Source organism: Nanorana parkeri, unplaced genomic scaffold (genome assembly GCF_000935625.1).
Source record: "Nanorana parkeri isolate BGI_ZX_2015 unplaced genomic scaffold, ASM93562v1 scaffold1339, whole genome shotgun sequence".
NCBI lineage: Eukaryota > Metazoa > Chordata > Amphibia > Anura > Dicroglossidae > Nanorana > Nanorana parkeri.
In genome coordinates this window covers 60,521-81,506 of record NW_017307607.1, presented here as the reverse complement: position 1 = coordinate 81,506, position 20,986 = coordinate 60,521, and the positions used below count along the sequence as shown (strand labels likewise).

Here is a 20,986-nt window from a genome sequence, read left to right as displayed (position 1 = left end):
TTTCTTTTCTCTGCTGCATGTGTTTTCCATCTGTTTTGCGGGCCTATATTTGTTTAGATGGTCTGGATCTGAAAGATACTAGTTCTAATTTCATTCTGACTTTGGGGCAAAAGGAATGATCATGAGCTTGGGGATATTTTGAGCTGGGGGTTTCTTATGCCTGGATTCTAAACTGCAGCCATTTTCCCTTCTTGCCTTCAGTTTAAGCTTCTGTTGCTGGCCGTCTAAACAGCACATAGGCATAACAAATAATTTGCTCCCCCATTCCCCTTGAATGTAGGGCAAGCAGCTTTAATTTTATTTTCACCGAGGGGGCAATCCATGCTTAAGCATTTCATGTTTGCTTGAAGTAAGCATGGTGGCTTAGTAACATTAGCCAAGCATCTACGAACCTGCCAAATATGCACTAATTGCTAGCCAATTAATTAACAGCCTTCAATTCATGCATCTTATATGCTTGTTTTTTTACCCCTCCCTCTTTCCATACATGCAACATTTTTGCATTACCAGTTGATCTATTTATTTTTTTGGTAAAGTTTGCCCGGTTCATGTCACATTTTGCTTTGTATTCTTCTACTACAGGATAGCTACAGTTCACAGGGTATATCTCAGCCCCCAACCCCAGCCAACCTGCCAGTCCCTTCCCCATTGTCCCCAAGCTCCGCTAGCATCTCCTCCTTTCATGGAGATGAAAGTGATAGCATTAACAGCCCAGGCTGGCCAAAGACTCCATCAAGCCCTGTAAGTGGCCCTGTTTTGTTATTTTATATTTGGAAATAATTCAAACTACTGTTAGCATGTATTTTTATTTTTATTCTAGTATATCTTTCCTTTTTTTTTTCTTTGTAATTTGGCTAAAATGAAAAGTGTGTACAATATTATGAATGCCCTTTTGTGACTAAGTTTGGAACATTGCAAAAAAATAAGATTTGAAATAATCTAAATCAAATGTGTTATGAATGAAATATTTTTAACATGTATTGGCATTAATTGGAGTTTAAATTTGCTTCATAAATCCTTCTTATTTAGTACATGTAGAAGCTGTTGTCTGTAAAACAATGTTAAGTGCTGCTTTCTCTGCGCCATTTAATAATGTTTTTATTTACTGATTTCCACAATTAAATATTTTCTCAGAATTAACAAGGAAGAGGGATTTCTGTGCATTTGTGAGAGTGGTTTTTATTTATAAGCTAGAACTGCGTCATCATTGATTGTCAGGTTGATATATCCCTAACACTCCTTATATTATTGTGGTCCTGAAAACTAGATAGATAGAAAGGAGAAATGGTTACATCCTTGGTCAATATCTAGTTTTACCTTTTCAGTTTGTATTCAGTACTTGGAAAATCTGGATTTCTGTTGCTAAGTGCTTGTTGTTGTAGATAATACTGTATATCCACTTTAAAGTTATTTTGAATTAAAGAGTACTGTAAAGAGTACTGTTACTGGCAGCAACATCAGATCAAGCTAGAAGGAATCACTAGGCGAATATGGGGTATGTTATATGATTTCCTCTTGGCATGAGATTTTGCAAAATGAGTAAAGAAAAAAAAAACAGACAAAGGATACATACATACATACATTTGTACGTATTTATTTCTCTACGTGTTTTGACCCTTGCCACTTAAATTGGGGGACAATCTAAAATTCTCGCTGGAACACTCTGTAAGGCAAATGTCCTTCCTCTGTAACCTAGACTACTTTTTTTTTTTACTTCTCTTTTTGTAAACCAGCTTAAATCTGACAAATTTACTGAAAACAATTGCTCTGATGTAAATCAGCTCATTACCGGCATTACGTAATAAGATATTCCTGTATATGTAGTTTGGGTTTTTTGTGCCATGACAAGAAATGTTTACTTCCAGGTAAGGTGTCTGTATGCTTGTGTTTTATAATGAAGTACAGTTATGTTAATACATCTTACACTCTTTCCACGCAATGCAGAAAGCCAATTCATCTACTACCACTGGAGAAAAGATAACTAAGTTGTATGAGTTGGGGAGCGAACCTGAACGCAAGATGTGGGTGGACAGATACCTGACTTTTATGGAGGAGAGAGGAACACCTGTTGCAACATTGCCAGCTGTTGGTAGGAAGCCCCTAGACTTGGTCAGGCTTTACTTCTGTGTCAAGGAGATTGGTGGTCTGGCTCAGGTAATATGAAAATCAATATGTCATACTTATCATTAATGCCAGGTCAAACTATGTTTTAATTAGTTGTGGATAGGGTGGGGGGCTAGTATACCTGTCAGGTTTTTATTGCTGCTTGGGTATATTTGAGAAAGATTAATCCTCACTTTTTGTTATGGTAAAACCATCACTGGATGGGAAGTTAGGAGAGATATCTATAGAAAGGAAACAACAGAAATGCGATTGTTATTTATTTTACTGTAGAGGGGGAGGACTAGACTCTATACTAACTTTTCATTGCTGTCTGTGTCCATGCTGGTGATTTTGCCTTTCTATCCCATTTCCGCCTTTCTGTTCCATTTCCGCCTTTCTGTACCATCTGCTCTAATTTTCTGAGAGGAAGTCTCCAAATGGGTCCAAAGCTAAGGGATCTACCCCTTCTCTACTCTAACCAGAAATAAAAAAGTGAAAAGACATTTTTGACTGGAGTTACACAATAATAGTCCATATACAGTATTGTGGTGATCCAAAAATCCTTGACTAAATGATAATTCAGAAACCATTGCTAATGTAATTTGTAATAATTTACCAAGTTCACCTTGTGAGGCAAACTTTCATCTGTCCCTGCTATGGGACTTTTTGGAACATGGCACATCTGCATCTGCAAGTGAGTGATATCTAGCCCTTCTGGCCAGTGACCCATGAAGCAGATGAACAGTTTCTCTGCATGTTTTAGTGATCCTGATGCTGGCAAGTTGACAGCATTGGCAGATTGCAGGTGTGCTTTGGGCCTTACTCTCCTTGCAAAGTGAACAGCCTATTTGCCTTAGTAAATAAACCCCAATATCTCACCCAAATCCTTAACAGATATGAGAAAATATTTGGTTTAAATGAGAGCTTCAGGAAATATCCATGGAAAGAACATTGGGAGGTAAGTATTAAAGCATATGGGCACTTTAAAACAAAGTCCAATTATCCTTTTGGCAACTTAAAAATGACGTCACCAATCCCTCCCTTCCCCTGTACAAGTGAGTTCTGATGGACTTGGCATTTGTTTTTTTGCTTACATCGTGCAGTAAATATCTCTCTTTGGATATGCCTTCACAATACATTCTCATTGACTTCTATGGGGCTCGTCTTGCTCTAGGAGACGAGCCCCATAGAAGTCAATAGGAAAGTAAAGTGCAGGCGCGGCCATGAGAAGGAGATGTCTGGCGCAGGATGTAGACAAACAACAGAGGTGAGGCGCGTTGAAACTCAGTAAGTATGCAACTGCACAGGGGGAAGGAGGAATGGTTAATGTCAATTTAAAGAGGCAGAAAGCATGAGTGCAATTTGTTTTAAAGTGCACTTATCCTTTAAAGCTTGTGAAGATTGGCAGTTATGTGAAATGCATCTATTTTATATTCGAACATAGCAATACTCAAATGCACGCGTTCGAATGCAAAATGCTGCGCTTGATGTGCTTTGCCTGCAATTCAAATGCACCTCAAACAGAGTTACTGTGCCCAAAGAAATGTAAAAAGCAAGTCAAACACAGCCTCTGTTGTCTACACTAGTCCATTAGAGTCAATGTGAACCTGCTGACTTGCCTTTGATGTGCGTTTGAAGTGCAAGAAAGCAATTTCCACGTACTCACGCCCTTTAAGTGTTATTTACACTGAGCGCCGTGCTGTCCTTGCCGAGCTCTCTGCCTGGAATATTGTGGTACTTTTAGCTTAATGCTTCTGGTCTGTGCGCGTTTTTCTTATAGTCCCTGCTATTTTTTTAATGGATATAGCCATGCCAATAGAGGTCTATGGATTCCCAGTTTGCAGCTACTAATTCCATTCAAAAATAGGGTGTGCAAGTAGAAAGTGCCATACCTGGAAATAGTTTTGGATGGACTGACCCTTTTGGCCCCATTCACACTATAGGGCATATTTTTAAAGTAATATATATGACATTCACCAAACAATTATTGCTGATGAAATGTTAATGTGTTTTAAATGACATGTTTGGTGAAGGTCTCATTCACTGCTTTATACATATGTCCTTATGTGTTGCATGAAAGTAGTATTAAACTCTCAAAATGTTTCAATAATTAATCCGGATATATAAAAAGATCACAAGAGACAGAACAGTCTTCAGTAGGGATGCACCAATACCAGTATCAGTATCATACTCGTGAAAATGCCCCGATACTAAAAACCGATACCCGTGCTTTAAATATTTTAATGGATTCTGCTGCCATAAGGTCCTGCTCTTGCTGGGGACCTGGTGGCAGCCTTCTTGGGAATTCGCGGTGCTTTTTACAGTGCCGGCCTGCACATCTTCCACCTCCTGAGACTTCGGCACTGACACGGCATTGACTCCGGGACCCACCAGGAGAGGAGGAGGGAGGCTACACTCCGACAGAAGTAACATGCAGCCCCTCTCATGCTGTACTGACTGCAACATGACACTGTGTTATAACTTTCTGTAAAATCTTAATAAAAAATTACTTGATTTAAAAAAAAAACATGCAGCCCCTCTGAAGAAGGTAAAATTCGTGGGGGCAGAGATGGCAGGGGAGAGCAAAGATGGGGAGTGGCTCCTGCCGGGTACAGCAATTCCGCTCCTGAGATATGCAGATCATTCCTCCTCGTTTGATGGATGATACATATTATCTGAGTGCAGAGCATTCTTCCTCATACCGTCCATGGTACATGTTATCTGACTGCAGAGCATTACTCCTCATTCCAGTCATGGTACGTTATCTGATTGCAGAGCATTCCTCCTCATCCCAATCATGAGGAGGAATGCACTGCAGTCAGATAACATACCATCTCAGCCATGGTACAATGTTATTGGACTGCAGAGCATCCCTCCTCTTGCCAGCCATGGTACTATGTTATCTGACTGCAGAGCATTCCTCCTCATCACAGCCATGGGACCATGTTATCTTACCACAGATCATTCCTCCTCATCCCAGCCACAGTATCATGTTATCTGACTGCACAGCATTCCTCCTCATCCCAGCCATGGTGCTATCTATGTTTTCTGACTGCAGATATTTGTAGTCATCTACAGCTGGTGGTATTCATCATTGCTGTATAATGTATCACTGGGATTTGTAGTCATCTATAGCTGGTGGTATTCTGCATTGCTGTATAATGCATTGCTTAGATTTGTAGTCCTTCTACAGCTTGGAGTCAGTGGCAAAACTACCAGGGTCGCAGTGTTTGCAGCTGGGACCACGCCCTGGTGCTCCACCACTGTCTTAAAATCATTAGTCTGTATTGTTTTAGAATAACTGTCACATGACACTAAAAGAAAAAGGTATCGGAGGGGGAAGTGGCTTGATTTGCCCGTGTGATTGTAGAGAAATACACACAGCTTACTAGCACACACAAGGGTTGCTCCACAGGACCCTGCAAGGGAGTGGAGCCACTTTAATACAGGATATAAGGGCCAGTGCTCATGGAACCAGCTGATTCTCTAGGAAACTATTACTATAAACATCAAAAAGCAGCATCCATTGTAAGTGATTTAATCTGCATTTGAAATAGCCTGAAAACCTATTGACCTTAAAATCACTTTTTAATGTACGTATACTTATGTAAGCATAAAAAAAACCTCCTACATTCTGCCTCTGTGCAAGAATTTCCTCTAATTAAGACCCATCACTGCTGCTCACTCTCCTTGTACAAGATCACTGGTCTTGATCCTGCCCCTCTCTGTACTTTCTGCAGGCAGCCTGCAGTGGGTGGGGCCCGCTGGGTCCCGCCCACACCTCTCCTTTCATCTCAGGCTATGTGCAGGCCAGAGATGAGGTCACTGCTACTTTTTCAAGGTATTATCTGGGTTTGCAAAGGCATTTGGTGCACACAAAGTACCGTAGTTGTATGTCCTTCAACGAATATATTAAAATTAAAGTTTTTTACCTGAGTTTAACTTTAAGGAGGAGCTGCAACTCACAGTTTGCAAAGCAAAGTAAACCCATAACAGCCAGCTTATTTTTTTTATTGTGAGATTCATGAAAAGTGATTTGTGACTCACCAGCTTTGATGGATTACTGTACTTTGTATATCATCTTTGTTCTTTCCATTGCCTTTTTGAAGGAATCCATGTTTTTCAGCAGCTATGCAGATTTATAAGCGAGTCTATTCACGTTCCTATTTTTGGGTCTGCAAGGGTCCATTCACACTTTTAGTTGTATCTCCCTCAACATTCAATTTAGCATTTTAATGCTTAGGCTTTTCTGATCTCTTCACATTTTCCTACTGCAGTACAGAGAATATGTTAAAAAGCCCCTCAGGAAAAGCCTAGCAGGAGACTTTTTGTTTAATTTTTGATATGGTTTTTGCCTCCTGTTTGCATGTGTAAAATACTAATGAAAAATACATAGGTGTGAATGGAGCCCGGCTAACTGCCTTCATCCTCGGTGAGTTATTCATTCAGGATTAACTCCTTCCAGCAGGCAGCTCACGCTCTCCAGATTTGTAGAGGGATCAGTATCACTTGGCACGGCTCGTCCCCGTTGAAGCATCTAGAAAATAAACATGTTTTCGTTCCACATTTAAAGCTCCCACAATTACACTAAATTGTGTAATAACACAGTTGCTGTTATTTTTATTGTTTTTTAAATGAGATGCTAGTAGCGAGTCTTCTTTTTTTTAAATTGAAACAGGCTTGCGAGTGCACGCATGCTCTAGTGCATTGGCTGGATGTAAATTGCCATCCTTTTGCCGCACATCCCTTCTGAAATGAGCTTAGCATTTAGGGGATGCAGCATTCAGAAGCCTCCAACGCCTTTTATGTTGCTATCAGGAGGTTCTTTAATGGTTTTATAACTGCAAATGCTGGCATTGCATTGCTGAGTGGGAGTAATGAGCGTTACTTAAAAGAGGCACATTAAAAAATATAGGAAGGGAAAGCAAACAGTAAAAGTTTGTGCATTTTCTCTCTATTTTTACATCCGACTAGAAAATAAATTGTGAAACAATGGCCTTCTTTTTGTTTTAGGTTAATAAGAATAAGAAATGGCGAGAGCTTTCGACAAATCTAAATGTTGGCACTTCTAGCAGCGCGGCAAGCTCACTGAAAAAGCAGTATATCCAGTACCTGTTTGCTTTTGAATGCAAGATAGAGAGAGGGGAGGAGCCTCCTCCAGAGATCTTCAATCCTGGAGAGTCGAAGAAACAGCCTAAGATTCAGCCGCCATCTCCTGGTAAGTGCGGAAAATTGCATGCAATGATTTACAGAATTGTCTAAGTCACCTAATGGTAGTAATTTAGTGTTAAGCTGGCTATAAACTGTAGAACTTTGTTTGAAAATCTTTGTTTTTGGAACATCCATTCAACTTTCTAATGGTTGGTGGGGTCTAATATTCATTTTCCACCATACTGACGAGGGAAATCGAAGGAGCAGAATGGAAAATTGTTTATCTGAACTCACAGTTCGAGAAAATATTGTACAGATTTGTAATAATGTGCTAGGCACAAAGAAACCCGTTTAATACGTCTGGGATTCCATTCAAGTAGCAAGCCTGGATAACATTTTTAAGGGCTTTGGAAATAAATTAGTTTACTCAATGATGGCAAGAATGAATGCTCTAATGCAGCGGTCTCCAACCTTTCGGACCTCATGGACCACTAAATTCATCATTTTAAATCTCGCGGACCACTAATATGAATTTTTTATAAATACATATATTCTCATATTTTTTTATGTGGCCAGCTTGAGTTACAGGTAAACTTTGAAAGGGAACTGTGAAACACAAAACACTTGTATTCATTTTATATGTATATGTGTTTATTTTTATAAATATATGTATTTTTCATTTTAAATTGTTCAAGAATTATCTTTTACTCGCCTTTTAGATATTCAATACAGCCTGATGGATTCGTGTAATCACAAGAATCCAATTGAAAGCCTATTTACTTCAGAACGTAATGCACTGCAGCCCCATTGCATTTTCATGAATTGAGGCATGTTGTAGCATGCTTGGTGAGGCAAGCTATTCAAGATGAATTGGCTTTAATGTTTATTTTCTGCTACATTTTTGTTGTGGTATGCTACAATGCAGTAGAACACAGCTGCATTCAGGACATGTTTGGTTGCCGTTCAAATGGAATAGCATCAGAACACACAATCATGGACATGGTGCACTAGCCTTACTGCGTGCTACTGACAATGTGTTAGTATGCTGTGGTGCCATTCGTTGTTAATGGAACCCCAACGCACCTTGTCAGCACACCATGCCGTGATAATGCACTACTATGCATTGTGGTGGGGTGGGTTACAACAACAAAAAGTACACGCATCTCTTTTGGTGTGGTAGACAGCCCTTTCAGAATTATCTGCACAGAAAAACGCACATCAGCATGTGTTTTGCGGACCAAAAATGCACTCTAATTACTTTGTTTTGTCTCTGTATGCACAGTGGGGCAGTGCATTGCAACACACATACACTGAAATAACTTACGTGTCAATGTGGCTCAAAGGACACTAGTGGTATTTTGTATTTTTTTTGTACTACATAAAAGAGAATAGGCTTTAAAAAAAAATATGCATTTTGAAACTTTGCATTGGATGTCAGGTCCACAAATAGGTGGACAGGTTTTCAGTCAGTAATGTGTTGCGAGTCAATAATATATGTTTTACTGTAGGAATCTGTGTATCTTTTGTGTTGGTGTGAGCTTGTGCCCAAGAATGTGGTGATGGGTTATGGTAAAAAATGGTCTGCTGGGGAATTTTTCTTATAATTGAAAATGATGCTGTGCATGTTGTTCAGAGTTGTCACATTTGTGATATGTCTTGCAGTTAAATACTATATTTAGGCTTGCATCTTCCCAAATCCCTCCCTACTCCTTTATGAGGCCACCTATCACATTGCAGTGCTTGTATTTTTATGCCAAAAATTAACAATAAGTTTACTTAATAGATAAGTGCACTAGAAGATAAAGTGCACTTATCCTACTGCCCCCCCCTCCCCAGATGTGTGCTTACCTCCATCCCATGGCCCATCTTTGTGGAAAGTCTTCTTTATGCGGACCGCATTTGCCCATGTGATATCCTTAGACTTCTATGGGACTCTCATCTTGGTATGCTATAATAATAATAAAAATAAGCCAGTTTCTAAAAGAAAGTGGCGCACGGGAAAATGCCTCAATATATACACCACAAGACTGATGTATTTCCCTTAGAAGGTGTCACAATTAGAGGTTACGGCTGATAAATCTGCAGAGCTTAGTAGTAAGTAGTGATGTGCATGGGCTTGGTGCAAACTGATTTCACCCAAACCCGCTAAACTATCGGTGAAGCACACCCCAATCAGTTACGGCTGGACATTCCCTACCCCGCAGCTACACGTCACAAAGGCGCAGGGAATGTCTCGGCCACAACTGATTGGGCTCTGGTGGGGGGGGGCTAGGTCACTGGCAGTTTTGCAGGCCTGGGCGAACTCTGTTCACACCAAGCCCCCGCACATCACTGCTTATTAGGTGCTTTAGGATGAAACAGACCAAGTTGCACTTGGTAAAAATCTGTTATAACTGGGTATATAACATAAAATGTTGAGACAGCTATAGGATTCTAATGACACACAAACAAATTTTTTTAAAATCCTCTTGGGCACAGTGAATTGTAAATCACTTAAGAATCGTGTGGTGTAATGAAAAATAATTTTATTTATGCGTAGCCTGATTAAATTTTTGAGTCCTTTTAGAAAACCTGGTTTGAGCATCCATTCTGTAGCACACTGCATTCTCAAACTAATCAGACGTCTTCTCACATCCCCTGAACCTGCGCTTTGTTTGAATGCTATTAGCTTTTGCCAGCTGCATGTTGGATCAGGAAAGCACATTTCACAGAGAAGAAAGCTGAATAAAAAAAAAAAAAAAAAATAAATTCTAAGCACATCTGAGAAGCCCAGTCATAATTAGTAATCCTGCTGCCACAACCCCATCCATCTTTTCTGGCATGCGGCTGGCTGAATTTTCTATTATTAGCTGACAGGTGATGTCACAGAATCTGTCAAGAAGCCAACAGGGAATCCCGAGAGGAAGAGGGGAGGGGAGGTTGAATGGGCTTCCCTGGGTTTGTAAACAAAGATGTCCTCATTGTGACCTCTGTTCAGAGCTGAATCGGTGACGTCTTTAGCTCTCGCTGTTTCCTCCCACCCCACCCCATCCTTCCACCTCTGCTAGAATTAGGCCAGTAGGTTCATGCTGTGTAAATTTTCTTCCCAGCATGGTGTCTGCCTGCGCCGACTGAAAAATGCACTACGCTTAACCTATCATAACCTTGCCGCGGTTTACTTTAGATTCTGTATCAGAAAACATGCACAGCATAGCATGCCAGGTGTTCTTGTACCTTTCAAAAGGTCAAATATACATTCTGATTAGAAGTAGAAAGAGAATTAAAAGAACAGAAAAGAGAAGAGGGTTGTGGAAATTAGGGTGAGCTATAGACAAACCACACTATAATTGGGGGGATTTATATTCATTGCCAAGGCAAAATATTTTAAATATGGGGTATACAGTTTTTCATGCAGACATAGGATGTAAGTGTTCACTTACTAGCAGGCAGATAAAGCCATTTGCACATGTGTAGTGATGGGCAGAGGGGATGGAGCAGTTGCAGAAAATGCAAGCAGGGAGCTTTATCCAAAGAGGAAGAGGTACCTAGCAAGCAAAGGAGGGGTCAGTCTATAGGAGAAGAGGTACATTTATGAATTAGGAAGATGGAGATACAGGTGAAACTCAAAAAATTTGAATATCGTGCAAAAGTTCATTTATTTCCCTAATGCAACTTAAAAGGTGAAACTAATATATGAGATAGACTCATTACATGCAAAGCAAGATAGTTCAAGCCGTGATTTGTCATAATTGTGATGATTATGGCTTACAGCTCATGAAAATCCAGATCCACAATCTCAGAAAATGTTTGGCAGTGTGGGCAGGTGCCAAGTCCTGCTGGAAAATGAAGTCAGCGTCCCCATAGAGCTCGTCTGCGGAGGAAAGCATGAAGTGCTCCAAAATCTCCTGGTAGACGGCTAAGTTGCATTAGTAAAATAAATGAACTTTTGCACGATATTATAATTTTTCGAGTTTCACCTGTAAGTGTTAGGGGAAGCTCAGGTGAAAAAACAGCGTCTGTGAATCTTTTCGGTGTAAATAAAATAATTAATTGGATGTGGGTTTCCTACATCCAAAATTCATTTGGATGTAGGAAATAAAAGTGTGTTACCTTGTAAATTGAGCCTAATGTATTAATGACTGTGCATTGATGAAGGCCCCTCCAGTTTTAAACAGCAAGCGATGCCCTTTGTTGGGCTCGATGGTTTTGCCTGGAAGCTTGATCTGCATAATTCTGCTCTTGCTGATGCATTGTCCAGTAAGCGGGCAAGTAACATCAGAAGCTACAACTACAGCTTTCCGAATACTTGTGTAGTTGAGTTGTATGAAGCACAAGACTGGCTGCAGGTAAAACAGTATATATGCAGTGTATTTATCTTTTTATCTTTTAACATATCTATTTGCCGAGAGTTTATTTAAAAGGTTAGTTCACCTTTCTTCTCATTATGCAAAAAAAAATTACTTTTCAAGTGTTAAAAAAGATGCTCTTTTACCATTGTATACCTGTAGGTCCTGCATGGCATTTCTGCAAAAACCTCAAAGTAATTGACACCCCCCACTTCCTTGTCCTAGCTAAAGATCACAACAGGACCGATATTAGAAGCATGTCCCAGTAGCCGCTCACAGCTTGATCAAACTGTGCCCATGCACAGTGTGCTCACTCTCCTTCTAGCAGCAGTGGCTGAGCTGGAGGAAGAGAGAGCATACTGCTTTATCTGAATGATCATTTTTTTATAAAGTAAGAGAGGTTTTCATCCATACTATAAAGCAATATTCCACACCATGGGAACCGTAAAAGTATTGCACCATTTGTCCATGAAACAGGACTTTATTTGTAGTTCCATGATCATACAACATCAAGTCAAACAAGCAAATCACCTAATTCCTAATTCTTCCTTAGGATTAGTTGATTCATCTGACTTGCTGTTTTTGGATCATGAAGCTATAGAGAAAAGTCCTGTTTCATGGACAACTAATGCAAGACTTGTGTGACTCTTTTGGTAAAGAATATTGCTAAATCTAGTCTGGGCATTGTGGAAAACCCAAAAGGTAGAGACGGTGACACCACAAACAAGGCCAAGAAAACACATGGTTTTGCGCCACGTTTGTGTGCATTAAAATGTGTACGAGCACGGTAGCCAAAAACACAGAACGCATGTCGCAAAATTTGTTACATGAGCTTTTTAGCCGCATTTGTTGCGCGTTTAGGCCCCATTTAATTCAATGGGGGGGACACAGCAAACGGAGCACAGGAATTTGCACAAATTCGCACTCTCCCACATCTGTGAATGTGGGCTTATATTGTATTTTCTGTGACCACAGAATCTGAGTTTCTACTGTTTACCTGAAAGTAGCGTAAGTGATTTTTTTTCCTTTTTTTTTAATAAGTCTGAACTAGATTTCCATGTTCTTTACACAAAGAGTTTTCAATTTTTCTTCTAGTGGCTGTCTATGCAGATGCCATTCTTGCCATGCAATTGCTGAAATTAAGTCATTTACAAGATAATCAAACAAAATATTTTCTAGGAGGCTCAACAGTTCAATAATGTTTCATAGAAAAGTTCATATAGGTTAGCACAAATTATAGTACATGTACATACGGGTTATAAACTAAAACTTAAAACAATGTTTTTTAAACATATTGATACAATTATTAATGGGACCCTGCCACAATAGTAGTATGGAAACTTACATTGCTGACTTGTTTTAATGGCTCTGGAGCCATTGTCCTTATCCTTCTTTAATTTATTGATAAGTCACTGATTTGGAATCCGCATGTGCATATCAAGTGACCAACAACTCTCTGGCCACATGCTTGTTCCAGGTCAGTGTAAAATCAAGGGTAGGCATGACAGCCCTGGTATTTGCATCTGCAAGGGCAGCTCCCTGATTTCTATTAAAATGATCATTAATATATGATTCTTAAAAGTGTTTTTTGTTTTTTTTTTGTTCACAATTAATGGATGTTGTGTCTTTATAGTTGTAGGTTTGTTGTTCAAATTGTACACATTATCTAGATGGTTTATCCAGTGACCCGTTTTTAACTTAACCTTCAAGGGTATCTAAAGTGTTTTACTGGCCAGATCACCAGGTGAAAATACAGGGGAAAAAGCCTGAACAAAAACAAATGCAGCCACCATGTCTAAGGACGGGTAAGCTGCAGTGTAAAACATTTTTGTTTTGGGGTTTAGATCCCCTTTAAAAAAAAATGAATCAAGGATATTAACTATCTCCTGAAAGTCATAATTGTATTTGTGGTTAATTGATATGGGGAAAAATGGAGATAACCAATTAAATGTTTTATTTCACTATTTTTATTGTTTAGCAAACTCTGGATCTTTCCAAGGACCACATACTCCCCAATCCACTGGCAGTAATTCCATGGCCGAGATGCCTGGGGATTTAAAGCCTCCAACTCCCGCATCAACACCACATGGACAGATGCAACCAATGCCAAGTGGCAGGTACTTTCAATTAATTGTCCAAACATGTGCTTTAATTTCATGTTCACATTATGTCCATCTGTGTGTAGACTTTAACGTAGAACTAAAAAGGCCTTTCTGCTCACAGGAGTCACTTATTTATCCCTATTATAGCTTTTAGCCATGAACGTGAGTAACCTGCTTATGTGCATTACTGTTGTTTTTGATAGGAACAGTTCAGTGAACGTACAGGACCCTTTCTCAGACGATTCAGGTTTTCCAAAGCGCAATTCAATGACTCCAAACGCTGCTTACCAACAAGGAATGAATGTGCCAGACATGTTGAGCCGGATGCCATATGAGCCCAACAAAGATCCATTCAGCAGCATGAGAAAAGGTGGGTCTAAATCTTCTTCAATGGGCTCCTTGTTTACTTTTTAAATGTGCTATATCTTTAAATATATACAGTGGGGGAAATGTATCAAAATCTGGAGCAGTTGTGCTTGGAAGAGCTTCTCTCTTCAGTTTGGTCAGTTAAGATGTGAAAATGAAAGAGAGAAGCTGATTGGTTGCCATGCACAGCTGCTCCAGATTTTGTCTGCTCCAGTTTTGATAAATTCCCTTCAGTATATCTAAGTCTGTAAGTATGCATTGTCAAAGCTCACAGTTTGTTGGGTCCTATGGCTAGTTCACACCAGCCACAGTGCGTTCTGGCCGATTGGGGCCGGCTCACTTTGTTTTGGGGAAGAAGGGGGAGTGGCGGTGCATCAGTGCTTGTGTTCCGGTCCGGTGCAGTCAGAAAAAATGCTGCAAGCACTATACTGTATATGCCACGCGTTCCAGTGCGGGTGATTGCACTGCGGCTGGAGGGCATGACTGTGGTGCCATTGTCTTTAATGCACCGCCATGCCCCCTCCCGTCCAAAAACAAAGTGAGCAGGCCACAATGTAATCCAGTATGTTCTGGCCCGATTGGGGCCGGAACCCACCTGGGGCTGGTGTGAACTAGCCCTTAGCCTGTCCATTAAAGTAGATACTATGCCGTACATGAGTCCATAACTACTTCTGTCAGAACTTAAAGTGACACTGAACTTAGGAGTTAAATCTTAAAAATGCATTCAAGTACCTTCACTATTAACAAAAATGTAGCCTATTAGTGTATCACTCAGCTGTAGATCCTCAAATAATCTTTGAATTGGTGCTGACACTGTTTTTCCTTCTGGAGGGTGGCTATTGTTCCCCATTGTCCCTGTGTGTGCTGTAAGCTGTGGGCACCAAAGGGCACTGCACTCCCTTTTCTTGCTCTCCATGGCTGTTTTGATTTTGATTTGTGCCTGAACACTTCAAATTTCCTGTTCAAATTTTAACTTTCTGAAATTCTTAGTCTGCGCAGGGCTCTTCCAGCTCCTTTCCACCCCCAAGTGACAGTGTTTAGGTCTGGAGATTGACCAGGCACTGGATTGTGGGGGTTTAGGGAAAGTGTCTGGGTATTTCTTGAGTTGTGCCAGTTGATTGAAGAGGTAGGATAATGCAGTGAAGCCGAGTACAGGTGGCCTATGGTGTCTGCAGCGCAGATGGAATTTTTTACCTTACCTAGCAGGGGCAAATACTAATTTTCTTTGACCATTGCTGTATATATAGTTTGATACAGTAAATGTGTTTCCAAAGTAGGCCAAATTAATAGATACATCATCTCTAGCATTTCGAAGTCTACCTTTGGTATATTGATCCAACAAAGCCCACAGCTTACCATAGCTAACATTCATTTTGTTTTAAGCATAGAAAGGCAAGGATGGTATTTTTTCGTTATGCAAAGCTCTCACATAACTGACTCATTTTAATGAAGGAAATTACCTAACCTCCTTCAGTTTAAAATGCTTCTCTAATCAATGTTATAACATTTGATTAGGAAATATGAGTGTGTAATCAGCAAGTGCTGAGTGAGAACACAGATTTCTTAATTTACTTGAGGTGCAACAATCAAAATTTTGTACTTGAATTGCTTAACATCTTGTCGTCATGTTTTACAGCAAGTGGGGGATGCCATTCAATCTGATCATAGTTGGGTTCTCAGAATCAGCTCCTCTAAAATATCTTGTCATAGCCAAGATTTAGTTTTGGAGCAAATCTTGATCGTAATGTAAAAAAAGAATACACTTGTAAATACTGAGCAAATACCACACTTTTCTAATATGACATGTTTTGTCACTCTGTACATCTAAACAAGCTTTGTTAAACTTCAAAAAAAGTCTAAGAAAGTCCATGTACTGGGTCTGTAAACTTTGTGGGGTATACTGTAATTAAATTGGGACAATATGCATATAAAATATACAACTCTTGGTGGGTAAAGACCACATCAAAACTCTGGGGGGAAAGTATGCAGTACATCTCTGCAATGGGAGGGAGAATCCCTGCTTTCTGCAGGTAGAAGACCTGAGCTGAGCGATCAGTGTTTGCATAAGCGTGTCCCACACCAGCTCTAAGTATTGCGAAGAGTATATTTTTCTCTCCCAATATTTCTCTCTTAATTCTGACAGAAATCCAGTGAGCTATTAACCTGCTCTAGTGAACTGACATTGGTGCCTCTGCTTAACTGAAGTCCCAAGCAGTGTTATCAGCCCTGCCTAGGTTTCCCCCTGCTGGACTACAGAACACTTTGCAGATGAGAAGAGGGGTGTTCTATAGACCAGCAGGGGAGAACTCAGGCAGGACTGACAGCAGTGCTTGGGATTTATGTGCAGCAAAGGCACTGTTTGGTCAGCTTGTTACAGCAAATTAGGAGCTCACTATATTTCTGTCAGGAGCAACAGATATTTTTCTGTATTTTCAAAAGATATTTTAACGAGACAAAACATGGGGAAATGTGCATGTGCTGCAGAGATGTACTGAATGTTTTTGTTCTTTTTTTGCCTAGACATGACATACATGGCCCCATCAAAAAATACCTTTGCTTGTGGGAATCTGGCCATGTAAGGATTATCTAGCAAATAACTGAAGTTTTGGCTTTAAAGAAAGGCAACAATTCTATCACTTTGTGCACTAAATGAAAAGCCATCGAGCTTAAAAATACCTGTGTACGTTTGGTGAAAACAACATGCTAATAAGCAATATTTTTAACTGCCATCATATTCAATGATTAGACCTATCCTGCTGTGGTTATGTACTCAGGTACACCAGCCCTTCAGGCAAATACCAGAGTTGGCAGGTAACCACTCTGCCTTTGGTAACATGCTATATTTTGTACTACTGCATATTTTTATAAAGGAGATGGGCTACTACCCATTTGTTACTAGTGAAAACACGACTAATGTATCCTTATTTTATTTTTATTTCAGTGCCTGGGAGCAATGAGCCTTTCATGACCCCTGGCCAAATGGCAAACAGCAGCATGCCAGAGATGTACAACCAGACTCCCTCTGGGGTGATGTCCAGTATGAGTATGACTCAGCGTCAGCAATTTCCCTTTGGACCTGGAAGCTATGATAGAAGGTTAGTACATTATAAAGTCACAATGTAAATGCAATACCTTCTGAACTAAATGTATGTTTCTACCCACACCTCTCAAATTATTCCTTATAATCAGCTTCCTTTGCTACTACAATTTACATTGAAGTTAGTTGGCCAGACTAAATAACCAATACCAATTATTGGTAAGGTACATTAAAATGTATCTTCTTCATTTACATTTTGTATGGCTCTACCCTGTGACAGGGTCGCTTTTAAAGGGAGGATGATTGAGAACACCTTCACCTGCAGTCAGTGATAAATGCAAACTAAAACATTACAGATTCAGGCTCAACTAAATAAGAGAGGTGTGGAGAAGGTAGAAATGCCTCTGCATTATTACATGGTGTGGTCAGATATCTCTGTCAAAATTGAATTGGTGCTGTTTGTGTCCTTTTATCATAACAGTTGTAGCTGGAAATAGATAACTCAGACACTGGTTTCACCACTGCAAAAAACCTGTAGATGTTCTAAATATATTAAATCACTTAGAATCTTGACTTGGCTAAGTACATCCTTATATGTAATAGGTATAGGAATGACAGCTATGTGATGGAACAATATTCATTACTAGTTCCGTATTAAAACACTTTATGCAACTAAAAGCTTACACTGCAAAGTCAAAGTTGCAGGTCACTAGGGGTTGCAAGATTAAATTCTGTTTAGCCATTATGTAATTGACCTTTATGCTTTTTATTTGATATTATGGCTGAATGTTCTTTTAGGTCAGAATATGTCATGGGTGCTGAAAGCGCAATGGGACCACCTGGTCAAAACAACATGGGGCCTTCAAACAGTGATCCAAGCATGTATTCACCAAACCGTTTTCAAGGACAACAAAGGTAGGCAAAAGGGTAGGCAATAACATTATTTGCAAACCAAAACATTGCATGCGACTCTTAAAAATGAACTGTTAATTTAAAAACATAATTTATCCACCAAAGATATGTATTAAAAGTGTGTGTGTGTGTGTGTGTGTGTGTGTGTTTTTTTTTTTTTTATCCAGCCAGTAGATCTGCCCAAGTTATACTTTTGTAAAACATCACAAGCACATCAAGACTCTGACCAGGAGAGACAGGGCAGACTCCTAGCCAAACAGGCTGCACTGCAAATCTGGGAATTTGCTCATGGGATGAGACAGCATAATGACGACATTATTACTGTTTTGCTGCTTCATTGCCAAAAGGGCAGGCAAGTGGTGGGTTATTAAACAAGCTGTAATCATATCACAGTCCTAGCTCTGCTTTCTGGCAAGTGTGCCTCCAACAGAATACATGCTGAACAGAATTACAAATTTATAAATAAAAACAATTAATAAATATGTATTTCATTCTCATTCCTTAAGGGACACAGGGTTCAGTTATTATACGCCTGGGTTATACTGACATCTACTGGAGGATTTGAAAAGTGGGAAGTGAAAAAAAAACCCAAGATTAACTTGAATTTCCCCACTGTGGAACTGGCAATATTCTGTCTCAACAAAACACTGACTGTACCTAATTAAGGGTGCACCATTGTGTATAAATGCCACTGATAAACATTGGAAAGCCCTTTCCAGATCCTTATTTTTGCTAGCAGCCCTTGCTATGCAACCTGCCATAGCCATAATGTCAATCTGTCAGACCTTAGGGGAATGGACTCAGCTGTTGTCTAAGCATTCAGCTACAGTGCTTACTGACCCTTTTGTTGTAAAGCACTTAGAGCTATTGCTGCCAGGCCTACATTGTTGCATTGATGGCCTATTTGATATTATCCGTCTTATCTCCTGAATGAGTCTCCTGCCTGTGAACATAAGGAGATCATTGTGGCTAAAATGTTGGTATGTGGAACCCCAAAGTAAAAAACGCTTGCTGCACATGACGTTTGATGGTGATGGACATTTTTTCTTTGCTGCTTCACTGGAAATTTTAAAGGACATTACTCATGGTAAGAGTACACATTTACCCCAGAAGCCTAAGCCTCAACCTGGTAAATCTACTGCCTCTAAAGCCAAAAAGAGTTAATTTCTCCCATGCTTCTCACTCCAAGGCCAAACCTAAGGGAGAGACCTGGTACCGCAGCAAGCCCTGGGCCTCTAAATCCTCCAATTGCCACAGACAATTCCTCTTCAGCGTGAACGGACACCCCCAACTTTCCAGACTGGGGGGCTGTCTGCTGGCCTTTGTGGACACCTGGTAATAAAGAATCTTGGATGCCTGAGTAAGGGACATGGTGTCCAGGGACTGCAAGTTAGAGTTCGTTTTTTTGTTTCTACCCCACTTCATCCAAACTACTCCTCCACACCAGCTAGCAGACCTTTCATTCTGCTCTAGAAGACTTTTTGAACCAAGGAGCCATTGCCTTTTTACTAATGGTGGAAGGGTTTCAGGGTTTTTACTTCAGCCTTTTCACTGTTCCAAAACAAAGGGAGACATTCTCCCCATCTTGGAACTGAATGCCTTAAATGTCTTTATTCAGGTTCAAATGTTCCATATGGAATCCCCCAAGTCTGTCATAACCTCTCCCAGGGTACACCGGGGAGACCTCCTAGGCTCTGTGAAGATTAAGGCTATGTGCTTGCATCTCCCTATTGATACAGTGTATCAATACTATCTCCTGATGGTACCCATTAAGGAGAACCAGCTTCAATGTCCACCATATCTCGATGACCCAGACAGATCATTGTTTAAGCTTATAGTGTTGAGGACAAGGTTCCCCCTTTTCCTGTCAAAAACAAAATATTTCCCAGCACACTTACCAGCTAGCCTGCCAATGCCAAAACACACTCTACTAGGTCTTTGAGTGCCTTTTGGGCTTTTAGGTATCAAGCTATTGTGTTCTAGATTTGCAAGACTATCACCTGGTCTTCTGTTCATATGTTCTCTAACTTTTACAGGGTTACAGTTTAGGCCTCAACTGATGCCAGCTTAGAGTGTAATGTCATTCAGACAGCTTTTTTGAGCTGCAGGTTGCCCCTAGTTTCTATTTTGTTTTTTATTTGGGTCTGTTTGGTGTTTTGTTGTGTTACCCAGCCATCATTTGGACCATTTTTGGGAATCCCAAATATACCAGAATTACTGAATCCTCTGTCCCATAATGACCAATAAATCAGGATTTTGTACTTAATGCAAAATCTGTTTTTTGAAGTTAATTAAGGTACACAGGTCCCACCCCTTTGTGTTTGTGATCTACTTCTAAGTACTGCTTTTCTACAAAATATGCTAGAAGTAGGAGGGTTTATACGTGGCTGGCAAACCCTGTTGAAACTGCACATAAAATTACCCAATAATTACAGTACATATTGGGGGAAATTCATAAAAGCCTGTAACAGACAGAATTTGGAGCATTTGCCCATGACAACCAATCATCTTCTCTTTTCACTTTGTTTAGTTAAGCTTTGAAAATGAAAGAGAGAAGCTGATTGGTTGTCATCTGCTCCAGATTCTGTCTGCTCCAGTTTCTATGAATTCCCCCACTGTTGTGTCTAAAACCATAGCATGAGCACTTTTTTTTTGAGGCCACAGGGTGACAGAAAATGAACTTAAGAACCTTTGCACCTTTCAGGTTTGTCCTGTGCAATGTGTAAATCTAGTGACTCTGAAAGGATCATTTTTAGTTATAGCCCCTACTGCCTATGTAGTGTAAGCAACATTTACTATAAGACATTTAGGAACAATGCCTTATGGTGGTGCTAGGGCACCAGGATTAGACAGAGCTGTACAAACAACACCCTATGTTGGCTGACTCTTGTTACATATGTGACCATGTTCAAGCCAGTACAGCTTATACAGATGTTTTAGCGGAGGATCAATAAGCCACTTTCACTAGTAGATAGTACTTTTTACTTGGA

The 20,986-nt window shown here is 40.0% G+C and overlaps 1 protein-coding gene across 6 annotated transcripts in view; it reads left to right on the top strand.

The window, feature by feature from the left end:
- ARID1B (AT-rich interaction domain 1B) overlaps window positions 1-20,986 on the top strand; it is a 351,874-nt gene that overhangs the window by 316,785 nt on the left and 14,103 nt on the right. For 3 of the 6 annotated variants that reach the window (XM_018569469.1, XM_018569468.1, XM_018569471.1), the window contains 7 exons: window positions 583-741; window positions 1,945-2,154; window positions 7,117-7,321; window positions 13,558-13,696; window positions 13,885-14,051; window positions 16,989-17,142; window positions 17,883-17,999. In XM_018569469.1, coding sequence (XP_018424971.1) covers window positions 583-741; window positions 1,945-2,154; window positions 7,117-7,321; window positions 13,558-13,696; window positions 13,885-14,051; window positions 16,989-17,142; window positions 17,883-17,999 — 1,151 coding nt within the window. The remainder of the gene's footprint in view (window positions 1-582; window positions 742-1,944; window positions 2,155-7,116; window positions 7,322-13,557; window positions 13,697-13,884; window positions 14,052-16,988; window positions 17,143-17,882; window positions 18,000-20,986) is intronic. The other 3 variants (XM_018569472.1, XM_018569473.1, XM_018569470.1) reach the window with 2 other exon arrangements.